Genomic DNA, 13,864 nt, shown 5'->3' with positions numbered 1-13,864 from the left:
CCTAGCACACTTCCGTCTAGCGGCGGCCGATGCGGTGGAGAATATGCGGCCGACACTCCCTGGTGGTCGGATCCCAGCTGGTGTAAATCTACTGCGACCTCTCTGTTATTCCAGAGGTGGAAGTTCCCAGCCTCATGCCAGCCCTTTGCCCTTTACAATGTCCAAGTGAGCATGTATAGCATACATGCGTGCATGCATTCATAAGAACTGATGTCTACGTTTTATTTATGATTTTTTTTTTCAAATCGGCTGCAAAATTGATTGATTGATTGATTCGTGATTTTAGGGCGTCAGAACTTCCGAGGTCATCGGAGCCGATAATTCAGCGTCTCGGAAATTCAGCCACCGGCCAACAAAACATCAATTATCACACAGCAATATCAAAAAGGTTATTTTCCTGAGAAACGTACCTATCAAATGATTAAACGAGGCCTAAGTACATCTGAAAAAGTTCGACCTTTCATACACGACAGTACTGACCTCTGTGAACAGTCGAGCGACAATCAGCTCCGGGTTAATGAGGAATCGGATCTCCTCCTGAACGCAGCCGTCGCCCAGCACTCCGCCGCCCACAAACTTGTTCGCAAAGTCCACCTTTAACAATCAAAACATGCCCAGTTATTAGGGAGAAACGAGATTCCACACGAGGTGGTAACATTTCTCAAGAAAATGCCAAAAGACTATTTAGGTGGACATCAGCATTATTCGTAAAGACAAACGTTACCGTTATTGATGACTGGCGATGTTGATACACGAAATCATTTCGCTTTCTCCCTAATACGTAAAGAGAGCAAAATTATATCTCTTAGGAGAATATCTTATAATATCCCTTTCAGGAAGAGGCCCCAGTACGGGACTTTTTCCTGAACTCCAAGTACGAACTACGGGACTCCCAGTACGAAAGTCCCATCCGATACGGAGTCGCATCGGATGGGTGCACTGCTTTCAATACGTCATGCCAACTGACGATGCCTACTTCATCAGCGTAAAACGGAACAGGGATCCAGATGGCAGCACTAGTGGCCCGTCGCTGCGGCTGTGACCTGACCTGCAGCGAGCCGAGCTGGTCCTCGATGAGGCCCTCGCTGTGGCAGCTGAGCGCCGGCAGACGCGCCTCGGACGCCGACCAGTCCGGCAGCTCGGACGGCGACAGGAAGCGCCGACTGAACGTCAGCACGCCCGTCGGCTCGCGCCGCAGCACGCGGTGGAAGTAGTGCAGCAGGCACTTGAGCTTCTCGACGCGGCGCTGCGACAGTCCGGCCGTCCCCGACCGGCGTCCGCCGCTCCAGCAGAACAGACGGTTGAAGTTGATGTCGGGATAGTTACTGCACGGAAACGAGAGAGATTGCTTGTAAATACAAGTAATTTTATACCTCACGAGTATCACCACTTAATTGATGTAGCAAAGAAATGCGACACAATGGAACCTAGGGCTGATTTCAACCGTACTCCTTTATCCGATGAGCAGCAACGGCACACAGCTGCATGGGATCAGGCAAACTCTTTCAATACCGATACAGAGAGGTATGTGGTCCCGGTCTCCCTCACCTGTACTCGGCCGGCCGCTGGCCGCGCCGGGCAGAGTTTCGGCGCGGGAACGTGCAGAGGAAGGCGTTGGCGAGCAGCGAGGCCACCTGGAGCTGCGACAGTGAGACCGAGTGGCTGCGGTGGCGGGCGAGCAGCGGCAGCGGCGCCGGCAGCAGCTCTGGCAGCCGCAGCGCCAGCCGGCACAGCTGCGGCACGGTCACCGTGAACAGGTGGTGCCGCTCCTCGTCGGCCAGCACCTGCCGGCGTCCCACCGAGTCCGTCAGACAGGAGCAATGGTTTACCTCATCGTATGTATGCGCATCGCACATAAATCGATCTCAGTTCACTGGTGGTCCGAGTGCACGATGTCGACACATCAGCTGTACCCAGTACCCACCTCATCAATGAAGTATCGCAGCCCGGAAAAATCCCACTTGTCCTTATAGCGTGAGTTGTAAGACTTGATGGCGTCCTCGAGGGCGGCGGAGCTGTTTATATTGCGTTGGAGGGCTTCCTGCAGCGGAAAAATGAAAATGATAACAATTTAAAACCTAATTGATCGAATGTGAACGTACTCAAGCACGAAGTACCGCACATAACTTTCAACAAAAAGTTGACGAAAACAATTATTGTTAACAAACTGTAACAAACAAATGTTGAATTTATCATCAAAGTTGAGACTTTCAACTCACCCATGACTTGCGTCACCACTCACAATGACAAACATACACTTCGCGCCGTTACCGCATTACACCAGTCCCAACGACGACCTATTCTCTCGTGGATGAGCGCAGGGACGGTTTTTCCAGGCCACCCACCGACTGGAGGATACGTTACCGACCCAGAGAGGCGAGCTGGCTGAGCTGGCACCCTCCCTCACTTCCAGACCACCCAGATCGGCTCACATAAAACTCGTTCGTTTTGCTTTGAATGCCCACTACCCAGACGAAACGCCCACTCTCAGCAGTCCATTCAGACCCGATTTTTTTTTCTCGGAGAATGGTTGCGTCAAAATAATCAACAGAGTCTCGATATGCATATCATTATCAATCAAGGTTACCCCGGGATCACAAGGGCAGCGCTGTGATGGAAAACACACCACTGGCCTCCAGAATGTACTCGGTAAATACAGCCTTTTTAGCCAGCTTTGTTTTTACCGTACAGGGTTGAGCAGTGTATGTTATTGTGCAAAGGCGATGGAGCTGGTTGCCAACGCTTATTTCTTTTTATAATCTCCACACAGAGTGGACATTTAAAACAACATTTTAATCCGCGCCGTGTTGGGGGGTGGGAGTTTTTACGCCCCCACCCCCACCCTCAGTTTTTTTTTTCCGCGAATAGCGCTGCCGTTTTTGGTACACCTGTTTATAATCTTTCCACCACATTTTGTGAAAATTTCAGACCCGGGTCGTTCAAGGTCAGGTCACCAAGGCACGTCAAGTGACCTTATCTTAGAAAAAGTTCAAAGGCTCGCTATAGCTACACCGAATGAACGATCACCTTCAAACTTTTAGCGATTGATAAGAGTAAGAGTATGAATAAAATGTATATCTCGGATTTTTGTATCTGTGACCTAAGGTCAGGTCAATTTTGCGACCTCTCCATTACAAGTCAATGGGAGAAAATTGAAACGCGCATTTTTTGGACGAATGTCATTCAAAACCCTCTCAAGCATCGGTTCATAGGTACCTTAACATGACACACTGAATTGGAAAAATGCACCTGTGTCCCCTCTGTGTGCCCCTAAGGTCATCTCAGGTCATGAACGGTCACCAGCAGTTTTTTTTTTTGCTATAACTTTTGATAGAGACGTGTTAGAGCGGTGAAAACGCGTCAGATGTGTTCAGTTCGACGATACGGATCGGCTGTTATGCAACATGACCCTTTCCGGTCAGGTCATGACCAGACTTGTGACAGCTCAAGAAAAAAGTGAGCTCGCTCAGCTCAACTCCGTTTTATCCGCTCCCGCTCAGCTCCCGCTCAGTTTAACACGGCTCAGCTCAGCTCACGCTCCGCTCAAACCGGCTGTGCTCCGCTCACGCTCAGCTCAGCTCAGCTCAGTTTCCGCTCAGCTCAGCTCAGCTCAGTTTCCGCTCAGCTCAGCTCAGCTCAGCTTCCGCTCAGCTCAGCTCAGCTCAGTTTCCGCTCAGCTCAGCTCAGCTCAGTTTCCGCTCAGCTCAGTTTCCGCTCAGCTCAGCTCAGTTTCCGCTCAGCTCAGCTCAGTTTCCGCTCAGCTCAGCTCAGTTTCCGCTCAGCTCAGCTCAGTTCCCGTTCAGCTCAGCTCAGTTTCCGCTCAATTCAGCTTAGCTCAGTTTCCGCTCAGTTAAATTCACGCTTGGATCCTTCAGTCGTTCTTTTTAAATCGGACATGCTTAACCCTCGCCCGTATGGGGGGGGGGGTCGAACGGACCCCCCTCTGTTTTTCGCGAATAACTCGCGTAAAAAGCGGCCGATCGCGACGAAACTTTCAGTACCCTCGCGATAATCAATTTTACACCTATCCTGAAAATTTCATGACCCTGACCCTAATGACCTTTGACCTGTGACCTACTTTTCGAGACCATGTTTGGCCGGAATCGCGATTCGGCGTATGTCGGCTCGCATTAGCCGCGCGTTAGCAGTCTTTTTGTGGTTTCAAGTGTTCAAACATGGGATATGATGTTGCTCCCATGCATTAGGGTGGGTGTCAAGGTCACCGGAAGGTCAGGTCAGGTCATTGACCTTTGATGACCTCGGTTCACTTTTTCGAGTTTTACATGTTTCTAGGCTAGTTTTTGGAGCTGAATTCGAATTTAGCAACCATTTGAACATTTACGAAGCAGTTTTGGTGCCTTCGTAACATGTTACGAAGCTGTCAGAGGCTACTACGAATACCCGGCAAAATCCTTACTGGTTGACCTGACCTGACCCGACCTGGCCTCAATGCATAAAGACATCATCAGTGATCATAACTAACATGATATTCGTGATCAGCACCCCGAAAAACCCCATAGCAGCCACGTTTTACGACGTTCTAACAGGTCCCGATTTTCCCGACTTTTGGGTCATTGACCTGACCTGGAAGGTCAACCGATAACCTAGGACCTTAAAATTGGGTATCATCGGCTTCCTCTCGTCGCGGGCAGCACGCTCGTTTTTTCCGCGAAGCTCTAGCTCGATCAGGGACGAAACGGCAAGGGGGGGTCCAACGGACCCCCGCCCCCTTATACGTTCGCGGCTGGAAAAACACCAATACGGGCGAGGGTTAAAAAACAGACCAACTCTTGGCGCATAAGTAAGTCTCCTCTTACAAGGAGCGAGGCAACTTACACAATGGGCAAAAGAGATAAGCTCATTAAGACCTTGAGACTTTGCGAGTCGTGCGTCTACTTGGACTCAGACTATAGTTACATGAAATGGACTGTTCTTGGCAGTGTTATCACATGTTATCAGAGTGTGCACCCGCGATGTTAACATAACATATAAGTTCAAAATATACGAACGAAAAAAGTCTGGACGAAAAAGTTTACAGACGAAAAAAATGTACAGACGAAAAAATGCCAGACGAAGAAAAGTCGGACGAAAATCTGCTAGACGAAAAAAACGCCATGGAATCATCTCAACTAGGCGGTGTTTCACGGCCGAGAGCTGCGCCCACGCCGCCATCCGCTCTTGGCACCCTGCCAGGAGCTGACGTTACATTTTGGGGTAGTGTTGGAACTTGGAGATAAGAGTTTGTTTATATCTCCATGGAAACCCCATTTGACACGTGTGATAGCAGCGTGCTGTTATCAGTGAAACCTTGAGTGAAACCAAACACCACCCTGATCTCAACCAAGGCAATGTCAACACAATTAGAATTCATAGTCGGCGTGTGAATAAGGGAGCTTTTCCCATATTATGGACATCAGAAGGTGAGAGTTCCAGTTAGCGCCTCTGCCCCCAGCCCCACCCCACTTTCAATAGGATATGGTTGCTTAGCCCACATTCAACCAACGAAGAGGAACATTATTTGCTAATTCCTAATTTTAAATATTTTATGCAGAGGTAAGAACCCTTATCGATAAAATTAATTTAAATAACTGCTTAAATAACAAAGTGAAGAATGCTGAATTGTACATTGCGGAGCAGAGTGTCGCGAAGCATCAAAGCCTGACAGTAGGTATTCATCTTGCAGTCAGACTTGAAACTTGAGACTGGCTGTATTAGCCTGTAAATTGGCCAAGACCCTGGTCTTCCAATTTCCATGCAATATGGATGAAATAAATTAAGCTTGATTAGTGATTACTATTGATTTCTTTAGAGTTTTGATATTTTTAAGTGCGATCACGAAGGCAGTGTAATTGCTCACTCCATAGCTAGCTCATAGCTGAAGCATCAAATCCTGAGTTAATTTCCAAGCATGAACTGAAAAGAATTAGAACAAGATCAGCTCAGCTCAGCTAAATCAGCTCAGCTCAATCAGCTCAGCTCAGCTCGCTCAGCTCAGCTCAGCTCAGCTCAATCAGCTCAGCTCAGCTCAGCTCAATCAGCTCAGCTCAGCTCAATCAGCTCAGCTCAGCTCAATCAGCTCAGCTCAGCTCAGCTCAGCTCAGCTCAGCTCGCTCAGCTCAATCAGCTCAGCTCAGCTCAGCTCAGCTCAGCTCAGCTCAGCTCAGCTCAGCTCAGCTCAGCTCAAGCTCATTCAGCTCAGCTCAGCTCAAGCTCATTCAGCTCAGCTCAGACAGCAGCTCAGCTCAATGCATTACTGAGCCGGCTCAGCTCACAGCTCAACAATTTGGCAAAATGTTGAGCCGGCTCATGAGCTGAGCTGATTTTTGAGCCGGCTCAACTGAGCTGATCACAAGTCTGGTCATGACCGACCTTGTCCTGAGGTCAAATTTTTAAAATGACCTTTCAAGGTCATCGTATAGTTCATTCGACGCGTCTCGACGAGAGGAACACGATGCTGCCAAAAGTAGTGTCGTGGCTCTCTTGAGCCAAAAGTTATTACCGACTTTTTTATGTTAAAACCGCTATTTTGGAATTTTTGCGCTATAGAGGCTAAACCGTTGACCTGAGGTCAAACCTGAGAGCAATATTCAGAAAGGTCTGTGAAAGGGCTATCGAAGTCGCTTTTCTGCGGCGGTGTAGCTCTATTGGTTCCCGAGATAGCCGTTGGTAGTTTCCAAATTGTTGAAATGGACTTAATTTGAACTTTGATGACCTCTGGTGACCTGATCTTTGACCTGACCTAAAAAATGACCGAACTGTTTCCGTCATTATCTTTGACGCTCTTTTGATTTCCACTTACCGCGTGTCGCTACGTGGCCCAGGAGCCGAGTTAGACGGGGGACGTTGAAATTCCCCCCCCCCCCCCCCTCCAGCACGACACGGAAAACACAGGCCGCCAGCACGGCGCGGGTTAATGGCCTGGACCACATTCATTAAAAAATAATTCACAATGCATGTACGTGAAACCGTGCTTGGGCCGATCTATGCTGTAACGCTCCTCACAGAGCGCGTCTGCGGCCGACTGCAGTCCGGTCGGTTTCCGAACACAGGTCGGTACAGCGCAGTTTGCTACGGAGTACGGACACACCTCAGAGTGTCCTCACCAGAGGCCAGACTGGAAAAAATACACGTTATGCCCAATATGTCCGGCGTAGTGGCGAGATCACGCCGAAAATTTCAATGCACGTCCGGCGTATCTTCGCATGCGCCGAATTCAGCTCATGGCGGCAACCGAATTTTTCGGCGCAGGGCGGCCGAATTTTTCGGCACGCTGGTCAATACAGCAGCAGATTCGCCCTGCGGGAGGCTCTGGAGTGGTTTCGGGACGAGACATCCACGCCCCGGTCGTGGCGTCCTCGAACTGGCGAGCCGCCTGAGTCTACTCAGCGGAGGAGCGGCCGCCCAGGTGAGGCCTCAACCCTCGGCGTAAAGAAGACCTTGTTGAACATCGCGTGCGTCGTTAACCCGCGCCCGGCTCGGGGTCCTGGATTTCCACGCCCTGCTGGGGGGGGGGGGTGTGTTTGAACACCCCCCTTCTAACTCGACTCCTGGGCCACGTAGCGATACACGAAAGGCGGCGTTCGAAAGAGCGTCAAAAATAATGACGAAATCACTTCGGTCACTTTTTTTGGTCAGGTCAAAGGTCAGGTCACCGACTCACCAGAGGTCATTGAAGGCAAAATTTCGCCGATTTCCAGGTCGAATGTCGACAAATTCCAAGACGCCAACGCATAACTCGGGAACCAATAGAGCTACAGCGCTGCGGAAAAGCGCATTCGATATCTCCTTTAACGCCCTTTCTGATTAATTCTCTCAGATTTGACCTAACGTCAACAGTTTTACCTGCAGGGGGCAAAAACTGCAAAAAAAAGCCGATTTTTTCGGAAACAGTTTTTCTGCAATAACTTTTGACCCTAGCCTTGTACGAGCTTACTTTTACCGGCATCGTGTTCCCCTTGTCAAGACGCATCAAATGAACTATAACTTGACCTTGAAAGGTCAACCTGAAAATTTGACCTCAGGTCAAGGTCATGATCTGACCTGAAAGGGTCATGTTGCATATCAGTCGATCCGTATCGTCGAGCTGAGCACATCTAAGGCGTTTTCATCGCTCTAGCATGCCTCTATCAAAAGTTATTTGCGAAAAAAACTGTTAGATACCATTCGTGACCTGAGATGACCTCAGGGGCATAAACAGGGGTTACGGACACCATTTCATCTTCATGTTCAATGTGTCTAAATTACTTGTAATTCAGTGTTTGGGAGTGTTTATAATGTCTTTCGTCCAAAAGAGGCGCATTTCAATTTTCTCCCATTGACTTATAATGGGGAGGTCGCAAAATTGACCTGACCTTAGGTCATCGATATCAAAATTCTGAGAGAAACATTTTGTACATGTTATTGCTCTTAGCAATCGCTGAAAGTTTCAAAGCAATCGGTCACTCGGTGTAGCTATGGCAGACATTGAAAGTTTTTATCAGGTGAGGTCACTTCAAGTGACCTGGCGACCTGGCGCCGCCGTTGTTGAGATATTCGCGATAAAACCACAGGGGGTGGGGTGTTCAAACACCCCCCCCCCCCAGCAGGGCGCGGGTTAAGAAACACTGCAGTGGGTTCCTGCCCACTGCGGTATCGAGGGGAATGAGAGCGCTGACGACCTGGCCAAACAAGCGGCCGCCCTGCCCTCAAACGCCCGCTCGCTGACCAGGGCGGTTCATTGTGCGGCCTCGCATCAGTGGCGCGACAACTGCTCAGAATCACTATTCAAGCCACTCCTCGGGAGCACGCCGCCGCTCCTTATCCCCGGAGAGGAACGAGAGGACACCGTTTCGGTGCACCAGATGAGGGCGGGGCGGGCTACTGGGGCCGCTCGCTCCAGTGCGTGCACCGAATCGGCTGTCTCCATTCCGCAGCGTGCCAGCACTGCCTGCCAGCAGTGCCCTGACAAGCGGTGCCCCGTAGCGTTCTGCGCTGTGTGCCGAGAAGAGGCTAACGTGCCAGAACTCGTGCTGCTCTGCCGCCCCGCCAGTCTCAAACACGCCACTCCGTCGATTTTTGTGGCCCCGAAACTTCCGGCTCCAGCCTTGTTTCACGGCACGACGCCACAGTGCGCTTAGTGTAAAGAGGTATTGGGTTTCCGTGGAACTAACTTATTCGGACGCCTAAGATGGGAGAGCGTCCACGGCCCCAGAATGCTCTGTTTGTTATAGCCTTGATCAAAAGCTGTGCACATACGTGCTTTAAATAAAAGTGGCTTAATGGCTTAATAGACACCCGATTTCGGTGCAATTCATGAAGAAATTTCAGCACAACATCGCTTGCACCAAATTTCGACGCAAGAGGGTCTCACGGGCGTCCAGCGTAGTGTATGGATGTTTTCCAGTCTGGAACAGAGGCTCACCTGTACCATGGACCAGCGCTGGACCAGCTGCGTGCCGCCGTCCCGCTGCCGTGCGGGGTACAGGCTCTTTGGCGAGCATGGCAGGCGCACATGCTGCTCATCCCAGCGGTCGTCTGCCTCTGTTGGTAGCACCGCTCCCTGCAGAGGGACCTCAGTCGGGGAAACTATGGTAAAATCTGCTATTTTTAGCAGTCTGCTATTTATAGCAGAAATCTGCTAAAAATGGGTACGCATGTGACGTCATCGTACCCAAATATAGCAGATTTGGGTACGGCCCCATACAAAAGCAGATCTGCACCCTAATTGAAGCAAATGCGCATCAAATGCCTGGCAGACTCATGATGAGAATAGTGCTGAGAGTGATCTCTGCTATTTTTGTTCAGATCCGACTATTTTCAAATTCATTATTTGAAAATAGTCGGATCTGAACAAAAATATCAGAGGACATTCTTAGCACTATTCTAATCATGAATCTGCCAGGCATTTGATGCGCATTTGCTTCAATTAGGGTGCAGATCTGCTTTTGTATGGGGTCGTACCCAAATCTGCTATATTTGGGTACGATGACGTCACATGCGTACCCATTTTTAGCAGATTTCTGCTAAAAATAGCAGACTGCTAAAAATAGCAGATTTTACCATAGTTTCCCCGACTGACCTTGCACAGCACAGTGTGTGACGGAGAGGGCACTACTGGCTCCCGGCCGCCAGCAGACACCGGCGCCACAGCAGTAGCCATCTGCAAACAGGGAAACCGGAAGACACCTTTTAACAGACATCGCATACTGCTAAACTGCTCCAACAATAAAAATTATGCTTCATATTCCACCAATTTATTTTGAATGTTTTATAGAAACATTAAGTCTTTACCAAAACTGTCTGCTAAAAAGTAGGTACTTAATATTCTAACGAATTTGATTCTACACCAAATCTTTCATCACACACTTCACTGACTTCTCGAGTGAACCATATTTTTAGACACCAACAGATATTTATATTGCTACATCTGCGTTACCTACATATGCATTTGCCCTCACTGAATCCCTACGAGTGAAGGGTAAAAAATAAGCAATGAATCAGAATTGGCTAACTTACTTTTATGATTGTGATGGACTTATTCAAGTCGGTTTGTGAATGATCGTGTTGTTCCAATGATGATGAGAGCGATGAGACACCCCACCGGCACCAAACACCACAGGTCGTCAACAATGGAGTGTGGAGTGAAGGGAGTCCAAAGATATATACCCTGAAAAGTATGCAAGGTTTGGGTTAAGGTGGTGCCAGGCTGGCACGGTCCGCCGACATCAAAACAACGGTGCGTCAGCTGATTATTGGTCCTCCGATTCAGGAGAAATTATTAACGCGGGAACGCCGGCGCTAAATAAAGGCGGTAGGATTCACGGCTTCGCATGATCGTGTGCAATATTTTTTATAGTATCAAGCGAGGGGTATTGCTGGAGTTTTGCAAGTAAATATTTTGTTCTCAGTTTGGCTATGCGATCGTGAACACTTTATTATCATAGATACGATATGAAACAGGATAAACAGGCCAACCCAAGGCTTATGTAGGCCAACCTTAGACTTCGCATAGCCATGGACATTGCGTAGGAAGGTTTAGGTACTCGCCGATCGTACCACGATACCACGGGCAAGATATCAGACTTTTGGGAGTTTTGTGTCGCTGAAATGTATTTTAAGTGCTAAGAAGGAAAATAATTCAATTTAATGATGTCATGGACAATGGACATTTAGCCATTCCAAGCATATAATTTGCCTGGCTTCGACAACCAGATAGCCAGGTTTATTTCAAGAGCTTCTAAAGAGGTAGTGGATTTAATATCGTTTCTATTACATTTATTTGATAATCCTACATATCAGTAAACCTGCCACGCTATCATTCCCGGCGAGCGAAGCGATTACCGGCACATCGTACCAATGCCAATGCAGCGTCGAGCGTCCGATGGTTTACGATAGGAATTATAACAATAGTTTTAAACTAGCGCTTTTTAGAACCATGGTCCGAAATGGTAATTCAAAGAACCTCTTCCCCTTTCAACTCACCTGAAAAAGCTGCTTTCGTGAATCGTGTACCACCCAGCACCCGTTTCGTAGATATATCAAAATCATAACCGGAGGCGAAGATTATCTTTATGATCTACCACGATTCATGGGGCCATGGGCGGCGCCACCGGGGGGGACGGGGGGGACAGGTCCCCCGCTATCGAAAGTTAGGGGGGTACAGTACCCCCCTATCGGCGAGGTCCGTTCAATAGTTGATAATAATGCATTGTAGAGTTATCCGTCGCATTTAATGCATCGTTGGTTAATCAAGACAGGTTCTGAATAAAGATTGCTGTTGGGATGTATCGCAGGGGGTCCTGGCCATCTGCAAAAGGTGTGGAGCTGTGATGCCTGTAGTCATAAGGTGATCGGCAGGGCCTCGGGGATCGTGCCCCCCCTTTTTGGGGCGCCAGACAGGGTTTATTACCTCCCCACCCCACTGCCAGACCACATTGCCGACAAAACCAAGTTTACTGAAATTCCATAGATTTCCGTTACTATATGGATATTTTCCATTCCTAATTAGTCAAATTCAAGCATGGCAGCTCTACCACAGGAACCATTTGAAATATATGCCATTTAACCCAGCACTTGTGGGCAGAAGTGTTCGGATAGATCACAGGCAGGACCAAAAAAGCACGCCGTAGCCCAAGATCTTATAATTGGGTAGCATCGGCACCCTCTCGTCAAGGGGTTCGATAGCACTCGTTTTTTTTCTGCAAAACTAAGTTCGGTCGGCGGCCGAACGGCTGGGGGTCTAATCAAGCCCCCTTCCCTCCCCTTCTTACGTCAGCGGCTGTGAAAATGCCATTACCAGCTGTTGAAACATGGCAGTTGCTTTTGCATGAGTGCACGAAAGGGTTTTAGCCTTTAGGTACGTGATACGTGAAAGGTTCTACATGAAATTGAGATACACCAGCTTATCAAATTGTGCTCACTGTGGTGCGCTCGGTTTTACCTTGACTAGTCTTTGAATTCTGGGGTGAAACAGACCAGTCAAGAAACCTGTTCCATAAGGAGAGCCACTGATGCTAAAGAGATGAGGGATGAGGTTTCAAGAGACCTTCATTACCTCCCAAAGGGGTGCCACGCCATTTGCCAATCCCTGCTGTAGTTGTTACGATTGGAGGGTGAATATGAGAACGATGCAGGTCGTGACAGCTCGATCATGACGAACACAATGGTGCCGACATCACAGCTCTATGTACCTACCGCAATTTTTGACGAAGTTAATCAACAAGGACCGGAATCCTACCCTGGGGCACTTCACCTGCAGAGGTCGCCGGACCTGAGACCCTTTCACTCAATTTTTTCAACGGTGCATGCGGCATGCGCTCGTTTTTCCCTTGAAGCTCTTGGTAAGTAAAATCCATCAGAAAGTGTGATCAAATAACGGCTGGTGACCTTCCATGACCTAGCATGACCTTTTGAGTGACCACCGATGACATGACCACTGACGGCTAGCCATTAGCTGCACCCTGCCCGTTGCATATGGATCAGGTGGTGATGTCATGATTCTGAAATTATATTGCAGTTTTGGCGCACTTGTCAGAGCAGAAAACATTCCCACTTTTCCTCCATGACTATATGATGATGAAGCCATGAAGCTGACCAGACGCAAGATCGAAAATTTGAAAGTACGAAACGTAAGTAGTTGGCACTGCTACTCATACCTAAGCAATTCGCAGCTTGTAGGAAACCAGCTTTGAGTTGGCAAGACTGCAAATTTTGATTTAGAGGCAAGGATGCTTGAAAAGGTGATCGATCTTATAGTTGTCCTATGATAAGTTTGGAAACGGGATGCACCATTCGATGTGTTTTGGGCTTTGCCAAGTTTCGCGGCGTTACGTGCCTCGTTTTTTTTTTTTGCATACACGATCAGTATCTACTTTTGGGATTCTCAGTCAGGCAAGCCCCCGTCCCCGTCCCCCCCTATCGAAAACCCGTGGCGCCGCCCCTGCATGGGGCTGACTAGTACCGACGGGGATCCCACAAACACGACGGTCACATTCATTAAGCATGATGTACGGCGTAAAGCACCACAACTCGGCCCCAAAAGCGCAACCTTCTGAGATATCTTATATTTAGTTTCAATGCTGGTACTGGTGCAGTTTCAATGCTGGTACTCTGCTCATTTCTGTTCAATGAAGTTATTTCTCGCTTAAATGCGCCTCACATTAATCGTGTGCTGTGCTCCACAATCATTGCGCCAGAGGTCGATAAAATCTCTGACCATCTGACCCTAGTCAGAGAAAAACAAACGAGCGAAAATCACATAAAGAAGAAAATATCATGGAAGAAATTCTAAGATTAGCAAAGCCAACATTGTTACATCCATACACCTATATCATCGACTAACAACAGCACGAGTAACAATTTAGTGATGACAGTTTTCTACCATTTC

At 48.5% G+C, this 13,864-nt stretch overlaps 1 protein-coding gene across 4 annotated transcripts in view; it reads right to left on the bottom strand.

Annotated features, from left to right (window-relative positions):
• Positions 1-13,864, bottom strand: part of LOC122377985 (poly(ADP-ribose) glycohydrolase-like) — a 30,317-nt gene that overhangs the window by 10,770 nt on the left and 5,683 nt on the right. The window contains exons 2-8 of one of the 4 annotated variants that reach the window (XM_043358670.1): positions 10,495-10,645; positions 10,058-10,138; positions 9,401-9,550; positions 1,925-2,041; positions 1,549-1,784; positions 1,049-1,325; positions 481-594 (exon numbers count right to left, since the gene is read on the bottom strand). In XM_043358670.1, the coding sequence (XP_043214605.1) occupies positions 481-594; positions 1,049-1,325; positions 1,549-1,784; positions 1,925-2,041; positions 9,401-9,550; positions 10,058-10,138 (975 nt within the window). In that variant the 5' untranslated portion in view covers positions 10,495-10,645. Of the gene's footprint in view, positions 1-480; positions 595-1,048; positions 1,326-1,548; positions 1,785-1,924; positions 2,042-9,400; positions 9,565-10,057; positions 10,139-10,494; positions 10,714-13,864 lie in introns of those variants that run through there. The other 3 variants (XM_043358671.1, XM_043358672.1, XM_043358668.1) reach the window with 3 other exon arrangements.

The sequence above is a fragment of the Amphibalanus amphitrite genome, unplaced genomic scaffold (assembly GCF_019059575.1).
Source record: "Amphibalanus amphitrite isolate SeventyFive unplaced genomic scaffold, NRLGWU_Aamphi_draft 000053F_arrow, whole genome shotgun sequence".
NCBI lineage: Eukaryota > Metazoa > Arthropoda > Thecostraca > Balanomorpha > Balanidae > Amphibalanus > Amphibalanus amphitrite.
Note: the sequence above shows the minus strand (reverse complement) of the source record. Positions and strands in the feature narration are given on the sequence as shown.